The sequence below is a fragment of the Hyalella azteca genome, unplaced genomic scaffold (assembly GCF_000764305.2).
Source record: "Hyalella azteca isolate HAZT.00-mixed unplaced genomic scaffold, Hazt_2.0.2 contig10411, whole genome shotgun sequence".
Taxonomy (NCBI): domain Eukaryota; kingdom Metazoa; phylum Arthropoda; class Malacostraca; order Amphipoda; family Hyalellidae; genus Hyalella; species Hyalella azteca.
In genome coordinates this window covers 16066-34637 of record NW_025940453.1, presented here as the reverse complement: position 1 = coordinate 34637, position 18572 = coordinate 16066, and the positions used below count along the sequence as shown (strand labels likewise).

The 18572-nt window shown below is 38.3% G+C and overlaps 1 protein-coding gene across 2 annotated transcripts; it reads right to left on the bottom strand.

Annotated features, from left to right (window-relative positions):
• Positions 1-289: 289 nt before the first annotated feature.
• On the bottom strand, positions 290-15607 carry LOC108680564. Of its 2 annotated transcripts, XM_018169429.2 has the most exons (6): positions 15455-15607; positions 9972-13396; positions 4027-8658; positions 2732-3846; positions 761-847; positions 290-409 (listed from the first exon to the last, which is right to left on the bottom strand). In XM_018169429.2, the coding sequence occupies exons 1-6, from the start codon at positions 15601-15603 to the stop codon at positions 362-364; spliced, it is 9456 nt and encodes a 3151-aa protein (XP_018024918.2). In that variant the 5' UTR covers positions 15604-15607; the 3' UTR covers positions 290-361. The 2 variants fall into 2 exon arrangements, with proteins under 2 accessions (XP_018024918.2, XP_018024917.2); XM_018169428.2 differs by having other exon boundaries at positions 2732-8658.
• Between the last annotated feature and the right edge of the window lie 2965 nt (positions 15608-18572).

Genomic DNA, 18572 nt, shown 5'->3' with positions numbered 1-18572 from the left:
TAAAGTATAAAGAAAATATCCAGTAGAAAATGAAGACCCACGTAAAGAATTAACAAGAAATCCTCATCCAAGTAACCCCGTGGTGAGGCAGGGAGGTAACCACGTGGTGAGGCGGGGAAGTAACCACGTGGTGAGGCGGGGAAGTAACCACGTGGTGAGGCGGGGAGGTAACCACGTGGTGAGGCAGGGAGGTAACCACGTGGTGAGGCGGGGAAGTAACCACGTGGTGAGGCAGGGAGGTAACCACGTGGTGAGGCGGGGAAGTAACCACGTGGTGAGGCGGGGTGGTGAGGCGGGGAGGTAACCACGTGGTGAGGCAGGGAGGTAACCACGTGGTGAGGCGGGGAGGTAACCACAAAATTCAGTTAAAGTTGGTGCATTCAGGCTCATGTCGTGCCCAGTCTCGCTCCTGTGGAACAAGTTACATTAGCAACAGTGCTCAACTTACCGTCAAATCAGTGGTTAATTTCGTTACACTTGCAATGAATGATTTAGAACATAAAATATTAACGATGTAAGATCCTTTTACACCCAACTAAGCAGAACTTACCGTCAGATCAGTGGTTAATTTCGTTACACTTGCAATGAATGAATTAGAACATAAAATATCAAGTATGTAATATCATTTTACACGCAAACGAGCATAACTTACCGTCAGATCAGTGGTTAATATCATTCGTTACAGTTGCAATGAATGAGTATAGAACATAAAGCAGTGTATGTAAGATTAGTAAACATACATGCAGTTCATCTATCTTACGTGGCACAAGTCGGAACAATAGTAATTGTCCCCGCAGCATGTGAAATAGTCACGCTGCGTCACACCGCACAGGCGACAGCACACTTTCTGTGAAATCAATTAAATCAAATATCACAAATAAGATTAAAAAATACAGGGGTTGGACAAAATAAGGGAAATACTGAGAAATACAAAAAAATATATTATAATTTGGTGTAGGTCCATCTTTTGCGTCAATTACAGTGTCGATTCTTCGAAGTATTGATTCATACAAATTGTGAAGTGTTTTTTAAAGGAATTTAAACCCATCCTTCACTTAAAACTCCCTCCAGCTCTTTTAAATACGATGGCGGCGAGAATCGACTTCTGACTTGCATCTCTAAATTCATAAATGCTCGATATTATTCAGCTTTAGTGTTAGCCAAACGATGGTATGCTCCAACTTTATTAGAATGTTCCCCCTGCCATTTTTTAATAATTTCGGCTGTATGGATCGGGGCATTATCATCTTGAAAGATGGCGTTCCCCTCCGGAAACAGTGCTTGAACCATTGGCTGAACTTGGTCCTCCAAAATTCCTAAATAGTCACGGTTGTTGATTCTTCCATGAAGAGAAATCATTGATCCGACGGATTTCCAAGAAATAGCGCCCCAGATCATCACAAATCCCCCGCCATGTTTTACGGATGGGAGAAGGCAGTCGGGATCAAATGATTCTTTTGGCTGTCTCCAAACGTAAACTCGGCAATAAGTTGGAAATAACGTGAATGATGATTTGTCACAGAAAATCACATTTCTCCACTGCTCGAGGGACGAATTCTGGAAGTTCTTGTATAACTCTAAACGCTTTGAAGTATTTATAATTGAAACCAGAGGTTTTCTAATTGCAGTTTTTTTAAAGAAGCCATATCTGCGCAGCTCTCGACGGACAGTCTTTATGGAAACTGGGTTCTGTAGGTGTCCATTGAGGTCTGCAGCAATTTTAACAGCCGCGGTTTTTCGATTGGCCCTCACAATTCGATTTAGGTACCGACGGTCTCTCTCAGACAACTTCTACTTTCGGCCAGACCTGTGCTTTGCTGAGAACGTTTTTCACTCTTTCTAAAGCAGTCATTACTTTTGAGACAGTAAAGTATTCCTCCAGAAACGTCAAGCATTCTGGAGTTTCAATCACACTAGCACCTGCCATACGAGCACCAACAATTTGGCCTCTTAGAAAATCAGAGATTTACCATTTTACCACGTTTTTCTTAGCTCGCTTTCGTGTCTGTGATGATCAAATCTTGCAATCGATATTTCACCAACTTTCCCATTAGCTAGCGCTCTGAAACTCAAGAGAATGAAAGCAAACAGAGATCAGTAGCTGCCGAAAAATTATTTTCTACTTTTGAGTCCACATGAAAAACGTGGTCTTTAAATTTTTTTTATACATTTTATATAGGTTATAGACACAGGAATTTACTAAAAATATGTAAGCAGGGATAAAATATCAATTAGCAGCAACAATAAACAATAAAACATGAAAATGTCACGTTTTCATATTTTATAACATGTTCAAAAATTAACATATCAAAATGTCAGGTTTTCCCTTATTTTATCCAACCGCTGTATAATCTAGACTGTATAGCAGACTAGTTTTCAGATGCTACAAGTGAAGTTTCAGCCCTATTAGGCAGGATGATATCTACATAGAACAGCTAAGACCAATAAAATTAGCATTAATATTCTCTGATAATTTGCAGTATGTCATTAGAAGTTCTCTCCTGTCAATGACTCGCACAAGTGTTCGTTTTTTTCAAAAGTGTATAAATAAATAGGGACGAGAATTACGAGTCATATTTAAATAAGAAGCAAACCCCCCTGAACTTGAATAAGTAACCCAGAAAGACTTATCGAAGCAGTAAGTTCTTGTTCAATTTTTCAGCTCGGTAGGTAGTGATGGCAATTCAGAGCGCCTGTTAAGTAAAGGAAATGTTTTCTATTTGAAACTTACCAAATTCGTAGCCGTGGAAGTGATAGAAGGCTCAAGCGTTGTAGAGCTGGACGAAGTGGACTGCAAAGATTCGTGGTTCTGAGCTTGACTAAGTAAGTTTTGTTGCGGTCGTGTAGTCCAGTCTCTGAAATCTGATCGACGAGTTTCACTGTCGTTGGGAGCAGAGGAAATGGGTCGGTGGTGACTTAATACTTTTTTAATATGATGGTGAAGTTCTAACTGTTGCTTGGCGGTGGACGCAGTTCGTGATTCACTGGTCAATGTATTCAGTGAATTTGTCACGGAACGTTCAATTTGACCATTGAAATTTGAATTAAACGATGAACTTGAAGCAAAGGCGGAAGATGTCGACCCAACGGGATTTATGAGAGAAGCCAGAGGTCGAACAGATAACCTAGAATATCTACTGTCAATCGAACCTGGCTTCTGAGGAGGGTGATTGTTGGCCAATCCATGATTTGGCTGCGGACCAACAGGATCTACTAGGTTTTGGGTTCCTGGACCAAGAAAATGAATTTGCACTTGATGCCGCAGATTTGGCACATTGCCCCTGAATTGTTCCCGGGTATTGTTTGACAGACTAGGAGACTCGGTTGATGAGTGTGCCTCAGCAAGAGGATTCTGGGTTGATTGGAACTTAACAGGCTGCGGTGTCTGCATTTGGCTACTCACTGTAGGAAATAGATTTTGGTCAAGTATATCTGCGGCCAATCCCGACCTCTGAGGAGTTAGTAAAGTAGCAGACGTAGGCGTCATAGGAGGAGGAACATGAGCTGACATCATTGGAGGTGGAACGTGAGCTGACATCATTGGAGGAGGAACCTGAGCTGACATCATTAGAGGTGGAACATGAGCTGAAATCATTGACGGTGGAACATGAGCAGACATTATTGGAGGCGGAACAAATGTGGACGGGCACGTCATAGGGCAGTGAACAGCATAAGGCGTGGACATAATTGGAGGTCGAACAGAATTAGCAGACATCGAAATTGCTGGAGGTCCAACAGTAGTTGCAGACAACGGCATAGGTGGAGGTCGAACAGAATTAGCAGACGTTGAAATTGCTGGAGGTCGAACAGTAGTTGCAGACAATGGCATAGGTGGAGGTCGAACAGAATTAGCAGGCATCGAAGTTGCTGGAGGTCGAACAGTAGTTGCAGACAACGACATGGGTGGAGGTCGAACAGAATTAGCAGACATCGAAATTGCTGGAGGTCGAACAGTAGTTGCAGACAACGGCATAGGTGGAGGTCGAACAGAATTAGCAGACATCGAAATTGCTGGAGGTCGAACAGTAGTTGAAGACAACGGCATAGGTGGAGGTCGAAAAGAATTAGCAGACATCGAAATTGCTGGAGGTCGAACAGTAGTTGCAGGCAACGGCATAGATGGAGGTTGAACAAAATAAGCAGGCGTCGACGTCGGATGAGGTCTACCAGAAGAAATGGACATAGGTAGCGGTGGATATAGATGGGTATTGGTAGAGCTAGGCGTTGATGTAGGTTGAACAGTAGTAGCTGATATCGTTGAAGGTGGTACAGTAACATCAAGCAACATCGGTGGAGGACAAAAAATCGGTCGAGACATCGGTATCGGTCGAGATCCAACATTAGTATATGTCGATGAGACATCACCATCCGTTGGCATCTGAGGTGATTCTACCAACTCGGAATGCATCTGGCATGTTGGCATTGCCGTCAACTTCGACATATGTCCTACTAAGGTAGGAGTCGACTGTTCCTCGTAATGTGCGATATCGCGAGCTTCCTGTGGTTTTCTCAAAACCGGGATGGAATTAATATGATCGGGATTTTTCAACGAATGGGTGGGTCCACAATCAAGAATTTCATCATTCGGGCCAGTGGATTGGTTGCACGACTGAATGGCATCTTTATCAATGACTTTCGCGAGCTCCTTAGACGCATTTTTTTCAAGTCTGCGTCTTTTTAATTTATCGGATTCAGATAAAAATTTCGAAGGCATTTGCTTCCGAGCAAGAAGTATTTTCTTCCGGAAATGCTGCGGAGAGGAATGCAAGTGTGATTTAAGGCTCGAAGTCGGCGAGCTTTTTGAAATAATTTCATTTCTACAATCGTTTACTTTTGGTACGAGGTTTTGATTAGATACCGCTCCCGCCACTCCATTAAGAGATAATGGAACTGATTTCTGCGCACATATTTCGTTTGTGTAAAAACCAGAAGACTCTGCACTATCTTGCCGAGGCTGCAATGGAGGTTCCTTTGCAATTGATATTTTATCGACTTCAGAAATATGTTCCAAAGAGGCAGTGCCTGTATCAAGGACACGAGCATCAGTCACAGGTTTCTTCTTAGGACTGTTAGCGGAAGCTGGCAAACCAGTAGATATTTTCAAGAGGTTGCACATGAGTATATCTGAGGGCTTGTCGATTTGAGCTGAACAAGAATCTTTCATGCTTTGGCGCTGATGAGCGAAGTCTTGCTCCGCTGCAACGTTATCTAAAGAGGTGCCCTGCAGAGGTGCTATGATTTGAAGTTTAGGCGTTGGGTGCATGGACAACTTTTTAGATTCACAATCTTTAGATGTATTTAAAAGAAAGTTCATGCTTGCTTCAAGACGATTATTTTCAATTAGGTTTGTGTTATTTTCTTCTGCATTTCTTGGAGTATTGAATTGATCAGGAGATAATGCTGAGCTCTTTGCAGTGGTTTCTTGTACCGGCGCAACAGCAGGACCAGCGGGCTGGACAATTGAGATTTTATCGAGATTATTGAGCACGATTTCATCAGATGCTAGGCTTTTTTCGTCATTCAACGCATTGGTTACAGTTTTTCTATTACTTTTTACACTCGATTTAATATAAGTGTATTTTGTAAATGGAAATCGACGATGCTTTTTAATTTTATAGCTCGTCGATTTTACTTGGGTATTTGGGTCATTGGCGTGGAAATCAGCACTGAAATCGACATTCTTGTTCGTTTGGATTTCGTCGGGAATTCGGAATTCAGAAGATTTTATTTCTTGTGTAATAGAAATATGATCATTCAATTTCATCTCTGAGGCAGGTATTGTCAGTTCAAACGCGCTATCATCACTTGATTTAGAAGTTGAAGTTTGCAAACCTAATGAAGTGTGTAAATGGTCGGACTGAATCGGCTTGGGAAAAATCTTCTCTGATGAGCTGCAAGTCTTTAATATGGCAGGATTATAAGATGGCAAATGGTTAACAGATGACAAAATTAGCCCAGCAGGTTTAGGGCTCGGTTGCATTGTATGTTTCGCAAATGTGGGTGGGTCCATCATCGTATCTGAAATTAAAGAGAATGCAGGTTGAGCTGGTTTGGGAGGTAATGCCGCGGTACATGGAGGGCTCAAAGAAGTTAATGGCAACAATTTCATTCCAGGCTGTGAGGATTTATAGGACGATCCAGAAGATTCACTAGCACAAGACACTTCTAAATTCTTATCTGCAGGAGCCTGACCACTTGTTGAAACTGTCATCGGAATGCTCATGAAATGAATGTTATTGATGCAGACTTGAATACAGTTTGCCGGTTCATTACTTTTCAGTTCGCCCAAATTTCGAGCTGGTGACTCGGGAATTGCTGCCGGCACATCAGCGTGACGAGTTCTAGCGATAGAAAATTGTTTTTCATTGGAAACATTAAAAAGAACGCCATCTGAAACATCAGTATTAATTACTTTGCTCATGCATGAACTAATTCTACGACGTTCGTGGAGACGTTTGCGTTTCTTTCCTTCGTTAGAATTACTTCCCGACACATTGTTTGGAATCAGATTACGTTCACTTTCTTCATGGTAACTGTTTCCTGACGTTTTGTTCGGAATCGAAGAGTCGAACGAATCTTTGCCCGCAAGTGTAGCAGTATGACACAACTTGGGGCCTTCCTTAACTTGGGGTCTGACTTTTCCCCCGTTTGACTTCTTCCACTTTGTGAAGTGCTTATTTATGCGCTTTGCTACAAATTCTGTAGCATCCTCATTTTCAGATCCAATTTCTGATCGAAAATCAGTCTTTGACTTGAAGTTGGAAACAGGAGCTGAAGAAATGTCTTCAAAGTTCGTCGGACACGAATCAACTGTCAAGTCCGGTAATTCATCGTCTGAATCATAAAAGAATCTAGTAAATTCGCACGTTACTTTTTGTTCTGTCGAGCTCTTTCTGTGAGTCTTATTTTCATTTCCACTCACTTGCTGACTATCACACAACTGGCTGGCTTTTCTTTTATCACAACTCGAGGCTGCTGTCGCACTAGTCTCTTTACTACCTTCTGAGCATTTTTCTGCATTTAACGTTTTATGGTGCATTGCAACGTTTGTTAAGCTCGTATCATGAGTTTTATTCTCGCCAAGATCATTTTCAGGAAATGATTTATTAAGCCGTTTCCCGTTTACAGATTGGAATAGCCTACAAGCTAAACCCTCTTCTAAAGAATTACATTTATTTGTATTTGACTTGACTGTAAATTCAGGATCAATAACTGCAGAATCGCCTTCTTTAGCGTCAGGGGTAGACTCAGATAATTCAACAAGCTTCCCTACGCCACTCTCTCCATCAAGTAAGTTATCATCGAAAATAACAGTGGTGTCACTATCATTGCTCTCTTCGTTCATGGGCACTGGGTCGTGTTCTTTTAAGGGCCAAATGAAAGACTTTACGATCGTGACCATTGGTGCAGGTACATTAGATGTGCCTGCAACTTGTGGAAGTCCTTTGGGAGCAATCCTCGCGTGGTAATCAGAAGCATTTTCCTGAGATGATGAAATTGGTAATGTGTCTAGTTTCTCGGTGGAATCAACCTCACGTTTTATTTCTCTTCCGCAAACACCTTGAAGATTTGCTAACCATTGGTCCACTGATTTGCGAGCGTCTGCCAGTAGAGGCTTTAGAGATGTTTCGAGAGATTCTTGGCAGATCTCTGCCAAAGTTTGTTGATCCGTAATATGTTCAATTTTAACCGGTCGCTGCTGAAGTGATGCCTGATTTGATAACTTGCCGAGCTGCACCTCGTTGCCGTTTTTATTCTCAGATTCATAAGTGACATTTTCTGCTGGGGCTGGGCGGTCCAAAACTGCAACGGTGGCTTCTTCAATAGCATTTTGGTTTCCCTCGTTGGTAATATTTACCCCGATTTTACTAACAAACTTATTAGCATCTGGTTCTTTGGGAGGAGGATTATTCTCCGTCGTACCGTCATTGAAAAAATCACGATCAGTAAGATTTGATAGAACAGAACTCGGTGAAAGCGTCGGTGTTTCGCTCTCGCCAGTTTCGGTAGAGGGCATAAAGGGTGGCAAAGAAAGATTAAGATGTGGAAACAGAACATTTAGTTTGCATAGAACCGAACGTGATGAATCCTCTGAATTTGAAAAGAGACTCGATTCTTGTCTACTACATTCATATGATGGAAGTTTGTCATCTTTCACCTGCGTATCTGTATCCGGAATTTCAATATCTGAAACAGCAATTGATGCAGAACGGTCTTCAACAATTTTTAATGTGGTATTCTTTGATGCTACCTTGCATCGAGTTGCAGTCTCTCCACCCTGAGGATTCAATACGGTGTTAGCCACCTTTTCGGGAGAACCTCCAGAACCACCTGGAATTTCATCAGATATATTCTTTTTCGTATGATACACAACAGATTCAGCTGTCTGAAAGTCATTCAAATTTGAACAAAGAGGTTCGAAGGAGACTTGAATCTCCTTCAATGCATTGACAGGTTTCTGAATTATAAGTCTTTCTTTCGAGTCTAGCGAGGTGGCGAGTTTGCTTTCGACCAGTGGAACCCTCGTTAGCTCTGAATTCTCACACGATTCTAATTCATTTAAAGATTTTACTTCTGAATCTGAACAACTCTCCGAGTTGTCTTGGGAGACCATAGGTGGCGCTTCTGAAGAAATGCTTGAATTTGTTTCTTTCATTTCTGAAACAACAGAAACGTTTCCAATCAGAGAACTCGAAAGGGAAATTAAAATTTCCTTGAACATTCCCAAAACAGAACTATGAAACTGATAGGTAAACAAACATATAGGCACAGAACAGATAGGTAACAAACATATAAGCACGAAACAGATAGGTAACAAACATATTGCCACTAAACAGATAAGTAACAAACATATAAGCACAAAACAGATAGGTAACAAACGTATAAGCACGAAACAGATAGGTAACAAACGTTTATATTGGCACATAACAGATAGGTAACAAACATATTGGCACAAAACAGATAGGTAACAAACATATTGGCACAAAACAGATAGGTAACAAACATATTGGCACAAAACAGATAGGTAACAAACATATAGGCATGAACCAGATTGGATCAAAAATGATTGATTTTCATGCAAATATAAAATCTCAAGAATAATGCATAGAAACACAAAGGATTTTTTACATGGGTTGTCATGAACTTATTCCTTAATAATTTCTATCTGCTAAAGTTATGCATGAAATTTGATAATTCCCCATATTTTTTCATTATTTCATAAAATCAAACTAACTTAGAGCTCTAAACTTTCAAATTCAAACAATATATGCAACAAGAACCCAATATGTGCATAGCTGTTAAACATATGGATGGTTGTTGAATTTAACATTTCAATAATCCTTTCAGATTTATTTATCTGCCATAGTGGAAATATTGAAGAGCTTTTTTCAAATTATTGATGAAAATTGGGATCATTCAACAATTCATAATTTAAATCTCAACTAAATACATTAATGAGTAGTACCTATAGAATAAAATAATATTCCACTACTTTGCAATTATGTTGCTATATTGAAACTAAAAAAAAAATAATTTACTAAAAATGTTTTCTCCATCTAACACAAATTTGGTAGCAAAATTGTAAAACTTCCAAAAATAATACTAAATTTAATTTACACATTTTTCTTATTTGTCCAAATGAATTTTGTCAAATTTTTCATCAAACCTAAAACTACATTCCCAGCCCATAACCATCAATTTATGGCTCTAAATTACACAAAATTAACTAATTCAACTGAAATATTTTTTGACATGCATCATATCAGTATTATCCACATTCAGACTAAAAATTCAATAAATTATACGTAAATGCCACTTTGCATAACAAGCGCTAAATTAAGCTTGTTTTATTGACCAGTGTCATTGAAGCAATTGAGGTAATGTATCATAACCTTCATTTGAAAGGTATTTCAAATGCAGGTTAAGAAAATAATATATAATAAAATCATTCTTAACCTAATGAGACTTACTGGCTTTCAGCGCACTTTGTAGCATATCAATGTTAGAAGAGTGCATCCTGAGAGCAATCCTTATTTGTTCTTGCAGAAGCTTCAAGAAATGTTCATTTTTCTTTTGTTGCTGCAATTCTTGACGTTTGGCTTCTTTGTTTTCAAAGTCTTTTTCCTCCAAGGCAGGAACCTTTAACTGGACACAACCACCCTGCAGAATGCCTCCATAGCATTTTCTTTGCTCATCGGTGAGAAGGTAAATGCTGTCTAGGCTATCAAACGTGCTTTGTTCTTTTGAACATTGCTTTTGTTTTTCTCTGTGCACAAAATCACAGACAAGGACACTTGATGGGACATCTTTTGCAATGATTTTCTTATTTCTACAGCCCCATTCTTTAGAAGGCAAGTTATTGGAAAGTAATTCATTTTCAGCTGACATATAAGGAGTACTTTTTTCACACTCTGAATTTTTGCAAGCTTCTTTTGAGTTAATTCCCATAAGCAATGAATATTCAGAGTCAACTCTTAGATCTGTTGAACATGAAGAATATTGTAGCTGTTGAACTGCAGGCAATGGAGATTGTTCTTGTCCAGCTGTGGGTGATTTAGATGGTTCCTGTCCAGCTGCGGGTGATGTAGATTGTTCGTGTCCAGCTGTGAGTGATGTAGATTGTTTCTGTCCAGCTGTGGGTGATGTAGACAGTTTCTGTCCAGCTGCGGGTGATGTAGATGGTTCCTGTCCAGCTGTGGGTGATGTAGATTGTTTCTGTCCAGCTGTGGGTGATGTAGACGATTCCTGTCCAGCTGTGGGTGATGTAGATGGTTCCTGTCCAGCTGTGGGTGATGTAGATTGTTCTTGTCCAGCTGTGAGTGATGTAGATTGTTCATTTTGGGCCGTAGATGATGTAGATTGTTCATTTCGGGCCGTGGATGATGTAGATTGTTTCAGCACTGATGCAAATGATATATATTGTTTCTGTCCCTCATTGGGTGATGTCCATTGTTCATTTCCTACAGCAGGTAGTGTAAATTGTTCATTTCCAGCAGTGGGTGATGTCTGTTGTTTATGTTCTAATGTAGGAGATTCCCTTTGTTCAGATCCTGGTGATGAGAGGTCAGCTTGCTTTGGACTATTTGAGGCAGCATTAATACTTTTAATACTCCTTAACCACAAATGCGTTTTTTGTATGCCAAGAATTTTATTGTACTCTTCATCAAGCGAGTCAGAACCTGAGGAATTGGCCACATTACCACATGAGGATGGCAAAATTTTGGGAGAATCCAGACTATCAGGAGTCATAGCATCAATTCTAGGCAAGTCTTCAGGTCCGTCATAGACTCCTGACATGCAATTAGTCTTATTTAAATTCCAATTGTCAGCATTACAATATTTCTGCTTGACGTCAGAAACTTCATTTTCACACCTTTTCACTTTTTTTCTAGATGGGCCTTGTGAAGCAATTGTAAGAACATCATGACCATGAGAGGGGAATTTCCTTTTAGAACCAACTATTATATCTGCCTCATTCTTGGACTTTTTGCCTTCAACACTCTTCAAACCAGGATACTTTTTAGGAGAACACTTCTTCCAGATTAAAGATTGATCAACTGTGGAATCATCTGGATTGCACTGACTTTTAAATGGGACTAAAGATGAAACTTTACTCATTGGAAGTAAAACAGAATCCAAATTTTGTTCACTGGTTTTTACCAGATGAGACACTTGTGCATCAACTGCATTTTCATTAGAAATGGGTGGTGTTTTATTAGTAGCTGAGCTGCAATAAGTTAATTGAGGTCTATTTATTTCATTTAATGGTTTCACATTCAATATAACTGCAGTTGAGTCAACTCTCTGCTGGGAAACTTGCAGCAATTCATTTGGTTTATTCCTTTTTCCTGATTTATTATTGAACCATCGGTGAATCCTGAATTTTCTTTCCATTCTTGTCTTTAAAGAAGAGGTTTTATGACGTTTATCCTTTTTTGATGGCTTAGAAATTTTCTGAGACTTGTGAGTCCAGTTAATTGTGCTGCTGGTCCGTTTTTCATAAGCTTCTTGTTTAGTTGTACAGGAGGATACAGTTTCAGGTGCACTACCTTCACATCTTTTCTTGTGACATTTTTGTGATAAAGTATCCCATTCACCATTATTGAACAATAACTTGCAAGACAAGGAAGCCTGAGATGAATTTGATGACGATGGGATCATTTGATGGTTCTTTTTCTTACTTTCAGGTGCTATATTTTTGCTTGTAAGAATGGCATCAGGTTTGGTCTGATATGAACTTTTCTGAAGGCCAGATAGATTATTTTTCTTAGAAAATATGACAGATGACAAATTTTTTGAATTACTTGGCAGTTTACTGGAGCTTTGTTTGACACTTGATGAATTTAGAACAGGAGGCGCCATTTTAGATAATAATGGGAGACAATTATTATAGGATTCTTCACACTTTTTTGGTCCCAGTTGGTCTTGTGGCCTCACAATCTTAAGCTTTAGAGAATGTTCATCCCGAGATTTTTGCAACAATTCATCTTCAGTTACTACTACTGACTGAAGAGGGTTCACATCTCCTACTGGTGGGTGCATAATTTTATACCTCATGATGTTCATAGATGTTGGTTCTCTAGACAATTTTACTATGTTCTTCCTCACCTCTGAGAAAGAATGAGGTTCCACAATTGTTGAGCAGTAATTATTTAGCTTTGGCAGTTCAACATTAACTATTGATGATGCTGAACTAATTGGGTCAATTGACTGTTTTTCTGCTTGCATATTTAGTGTTTTTTCCTCATCCTGTATAGTAGGCGATTTTTTATTCACTAAAGTGGGCAAGCAATTATTTGATTCAGTTATGACTGGAGAAATTGATTGTACAATATTGGGGATGGCTAAATCAGGCTCATCCAATCCTACCTTCGAACGTTTGCATGAATTGCTAAGACTGAGTTTACTACTGGAAGGAGTTGAAGGGATGTTCTCACATTCCACATAGTTGTTGGTGGTAATGGAGAATAAGTCAGGAAGGTCCTCATCTTCACTGATAATAATTGGGGAATCTATGGCGCTAATTGCAGACTCATTGCGTGCAGGCTGAATGCCACTGAATTCATCAGTTCTTTCCACCTTAATATTGAGGCAAGACACTCCAGCACACTGTAATGTGCCACAATTCATACTGCTATCTTCATCAGCCTCTCTAACTGAACCCCTGCTTTGAAATATCTTGGAACATTTTTTATAGTCAGTTTCAGATATTTTATTGGTGGGTGTTTTTTGTAACCCTGCATTGAGGATCCCAAATTTACCAGAAATAGATGATATTATAACTTTTGGAACCACGTCCACATGATGGCTTGTTCCCTCAAAATTATTTGGAGGGTGGTCAGCCGTAACTTGCAAATTAGTTTTTGGTGGGTCATTCTTCATGTGTTGATGGCATCTGTAAATAAGTTGAATATATCAATATTTCAAGAATCAATTTGTGGAAGGCAAGTCTTGGTGCCAAAATGTTATTCTTGAAATTACCATTTCCCACAGAAATTTGTTTGATTCACACAAAAAGCTGAAAATGCAGGAAATTATCCATATTTCTATACAATGTCTTTCAATATTTAAAACTTGATCAAATAGCAAATGAAAAATTTATTCAACATAGTCAGACAGACAAAAAAATTAATGCTATGTAAAATTTAGGGTTTATAGAATAAGGTGAGGAAGAGAATTATACTATGATAAAAATCATATAGTCAGATGGGGTAAGACAGGACTGAAATCACTAACAAGCCTGTAGCATCTATACCAAGAATAACTAAAAACCCTAAACCTATCACAAGGTGTATATATGCAATGGGCTTCTAAGCTACAACTTAGATGTTTTGCATCTAACATAGTTTTCTGTACAGATTAAAAAAAGTGAGCTGGTCCCATCTTACCCCATTGGGGTAAGATGGGACCAGGCTGGGGTAAGAAAGGACCAACTGGTAATTCTTATGTTACAAGGTTTTTAATAAAAGTACAAATCTGATATTCAATATTATCCATCTAGAAACACATTATTTGATTAAAGAACCACTTGTTACTGTTTTGTGTTGTGGGAAGTCCACTCTAATATCAGTCACATTGAAGTTTTTGTCACGAGAAAACTTTGTTAAGCATAGTGATAGTGGGTTGGCTTTGGTTCATTGTAGAGCATTGCTAAATGCTTCATGTATATTCCATTAGTGTCATTGTCTGAAAAAGTTATCAAATTGGTAATAAAAATAAAGTGTCAGATGTCAGTAATAAAGTGTCAGTAATAAACAGTGTCAGATGTCATATGTTTTCTTGCTAACTGCATTTGTGGTGTACTTCTTCAAACATAGCTCATGCCCTGTCACAGAGTTGTGATCATAATTATTTTTCATGTTTCACACAATGATTTTTCCCCCAGCCAATCTTGCACATGGTTCTGCAGCTCACTAATGGGAATAGACATCCCTATTTTCTATATCCCTTTGATGCAATTTAAAATACCGTAGTGCACTAAATTTCTCTAATTAAAAAAGCTAACAAGTTATAATGAAGTTTGAGCAAAAGATAAAAATTTTGACCAAAATACTCCATATACAACACAATAATATATTAATTTAAAAACTATTTTTGATAAACTGTAGGGTAATAGAGGACCATTTGTGGGGGTAAGACAGGACCACTTGTGTGGTAAAACAGGATCATTTAGCGGTCCCGTCTTACCCCATGTCCGGTCCTTTTTTACCCCATTTTGGAATACATGTCAGGCAGTGATGGTAGCAGGTAGGAAAGCCTAGTATGTCTAAAAAGTTGCCTATTACTTGAGGTTACCTGCCTACATCCACAAACCCGGCCAAAACATTTTTTGTCATTAGACAGAACTTATTTCCCAAACAAGGTTAACTATTTTGTGACCCATCTTTACATAGGTTTTCTTTAAAAATTAGCCAGAAATTAATTATTTGCAGAAGAGGGTTGTCACAAACACTGAAATGACAGGCAATGATTGGTCTAACATATTCTTTTGTCAAATTAAATTCAGTGCAATTAGAATGCACGCCATGGGCTGGTCCTTTCTTACCCCATGAAGGTTGCCATCCTGTCTTACCCCATTTGACTATATATACTATGATTATACAAAATCATATAGGTACATAATCATATACTATAATTACTGATCCACAGGCATTTAGAGTACCAGTCATGATTGCTTGTCTTAAAAATGATCAATGCTAAATAACTTATAGCAAAGCACAGATATTATGCCAATAATGAATGAATGGAAATGGAAATTGTCCAATTAGCAAAATATATGAGTGACAGTTGGCTGTATAAATTGAAAATAATACAAAGCAAAATCTAGGAATTGTTACTGAAATTAGTATTTACATTGAATATATTTGTAATATTTGATAAATAAATTACAGCAGATAAGTGAGCTAGCTTTATTCATCAACTGAAAAATCAGTCAAATTGACAATTTTTTTACCTGTCAGTGAATCGATACTTCAGATACCGCTTGATTTCTTTTTTGGTAAGTTGCTTCAACTTGACACGACACTCTTTTAACTTTTCACTTCCTTCTCTTGCCCTTGCACATTTACTCTCCAATTTACAATTAATGTTAAAAGCAGGCATTGCCATTGTGCTACCTGTAAAACTCATAAAAAATTTTGTGAAAAATATTATGCAGGTTATTATATATAGATAAGTATATATATATGTAAAGATGATTTAATGGAAAAATTTAAAATAACTTGACATTGGCATTAACATATGTGAGAAGACACCATCAATCCAAACAAGACAATTTTAATATCAAATATTGTCATGAATTATCTTGAAATTCACATTCATAATAGGAATATTAGAAATTAGATTAAATAGTGTTGACTGGGAGTCTGTCAGATTAAAATCCCAAGTTACCAAACCTGGTACAATGCTATCACCAATCCACCATTCTTAGAATTCAAACATGTATGCAAATATGCACTACCAGGAGGTTGGTGGCTAGTTGTATTTGTGTTTACCATGTAAATATTCAATAATCAAGTTTAAATGCATTGTTAATTTTAATTCACTTGAATTTTGTATCTTAACCACCAATTACTAAAATAGACATCCATATCTCCACCCATACCAGTTACTACTAGGTACTACATAAGGCTCAACACATATCATGCATGACTTGTGTCTCATGATCCTCACAATGTGCAAAACATAGCAGATGCCACCGTCTTGCTGACTACCCTTCTACATTGAAATTAGCCATTCACTCATTGTATGACAAATTATTGTGACTGACTGTAAAAAACATATAGGTAGAAGTAACAATGTCACTCATTTGCTGAAATAATAAATTCACTAGAAAATTAAAAGTAAAGAAAATTCCACAAAAATTCATACAATCTTTATAGAAAACCTTTCTCAGAGTTCAGTTCATTCATCAGTTGGAGAATTCTAGAACACAGGTGAATTAGTAATTAGTACAATCAAGGTTACAAAAAAAAACCCAAATGGTAAAACCTATCTATTCACAATTTCAAATGGGAAAGAGCTAAACGCTGAATTTAAACTAGGCCCCTGTTTAAAGAGATACAATGATTCTAAAATAAACAAATCAGAAACACCAGAAGCGGAAGCTATAACCTTGAAGTCACCATCAGAAATTGGAACATCCCACTTGATTGTGCACAGCCAAATGAAGGGCGAGCAGTAGTACGTGACCAGTTCTACATGTCCTCTCTTTATGTTCTGCAACCCTAGGATAAAGATTGCAAGATGTCATCCTGATGTATGCAGAAGTGCCTTGTGCAACAACTGTATTTCTAAACAAGTGGTAGGTACTGTGGTGCTCACATATGAATATGGAGGATATCTTTTTACCTAAATAAGAACTGATTCAAAATTTTTGACCAATAAGACATGAAGGTTTTTAGATTAATATTTGGCAAGTACTTTTGAAAACAAAAGTTTTAGCTCCCTTGCCATAGTTTTGGTCACAGTATGGAATTCTAGAGGGGTCTTAAAAGACCAAAAACAAATAGCATATTGGAAAGGCCATTGCATAACCATTTAAATGACAAAAACAAATTGCATATCAGAAAAGCCATTGTATAACCAATCACATTCTGAATAGGAAGATGTTACTATGCCACAACCAATCACAGTCTGGAGCATAGTGGCATCCTATATGCCTTCTAAATGACCGTGTGCCTATGTAATTGCCAGGGTGCAGAGTTTGTAATCAGCATTGCCAAGATACGGATTTTTTGACCCAAAACATTGCCAGCCATTTTCAAGATGTATTGCCAGGTAATTTTAAATAAGAAAATGCTGCAAGCAACTTTGATGGTAAATCACTTAATCTCCACACACTGCAACACTTACACTCATTGGAACTGATTTCCAGATAAGCTTCACTGCATCCTATTCCATCCATCGTACCGGAAACCTTACTGTTTGCGTAATCTCTAAAATGCAATAATTGCAATCCAAATGTGTTGGCAAGATCTTCTGAAGGCATAAATTTTTCTGCAGATGCAGCACCAAAGATTTTTTTATATTCACCCACTTTCTGCACCCTGGCATAATTGGGGAGCACAGTGGCCAAGAATAGGAGTGCACTTGTATCAATATGAGCGGGAGGGCATTAGCAGCAGGGGTAAGCACCAGATTAGTTGGAAATCCATTAAGCAAGAAGATTTTGTAAAAATTTTCATTCAACATGCAGAGCTGCAGCATAGTCTGAAACTGAAAAGCCCCAATTGGCCAAATGTTTGCATTAACCTCAAATCCAAAATAAAAAGTAAAGCTAAAAATGCTGGTAATGATACCTGTGGAAGTCAATTTATGGGAAATAATTTGGAAAATGGGCATTTGATTAGATTTAGAAACATTGCAATTGAGAAAACTGCGGGCTGGCTGGCTGTTGTTAGATTCACTTCAATTTTAACATTTAAATCCATCAAATTTGCCATGGAGCTTGAATCAATTGATGATCATATTTTGATATGGCTTGATGAAAAATTTTGTAAGCTCTCTATCTAAACAATCTCGCTTATACAAATTGATGATGTAGTTGATATTTGGTCACGAGAAACGGTTAAATAGCCACTTTATCACAATGACTATCACCATCAGTCCATCACTATAGACTAGCATATAGCTATAGGGTGGAGAGGGGGACTGTGGAGCACCGACAGGAGCAGCAACTCTGATACATTGCATTTGCATTTCTCTCTCACTAACACTTGTACCCAAGCGTGTCAAGGTGCAACATGCGTAAGGCACTGGAACAGAGGCAACTGTTACTCTAAGACTCACAGCATCATCACAGTTTGCTGGGTACATGACTAAAACCTGGTAGTTTGCTGCAACAGTGTAGTTTGTGTACATCATATATATACGGTACATATTTTTAATTTGATTCAAGACTTTGGGTATGAAACAGTCACACCTCCCTGCCTGAGCAAAACTTGATTTTTTCTCCTTCTCTCACAAAGAGGTTGTTGTGTGGAAGAAAATAAGTATGAAGCAAGGTAGTGACACATAGTCCACATAATTTACTGTCTCTCCCAAACCCAGTCTAAAGGTTCCCTTCCCTG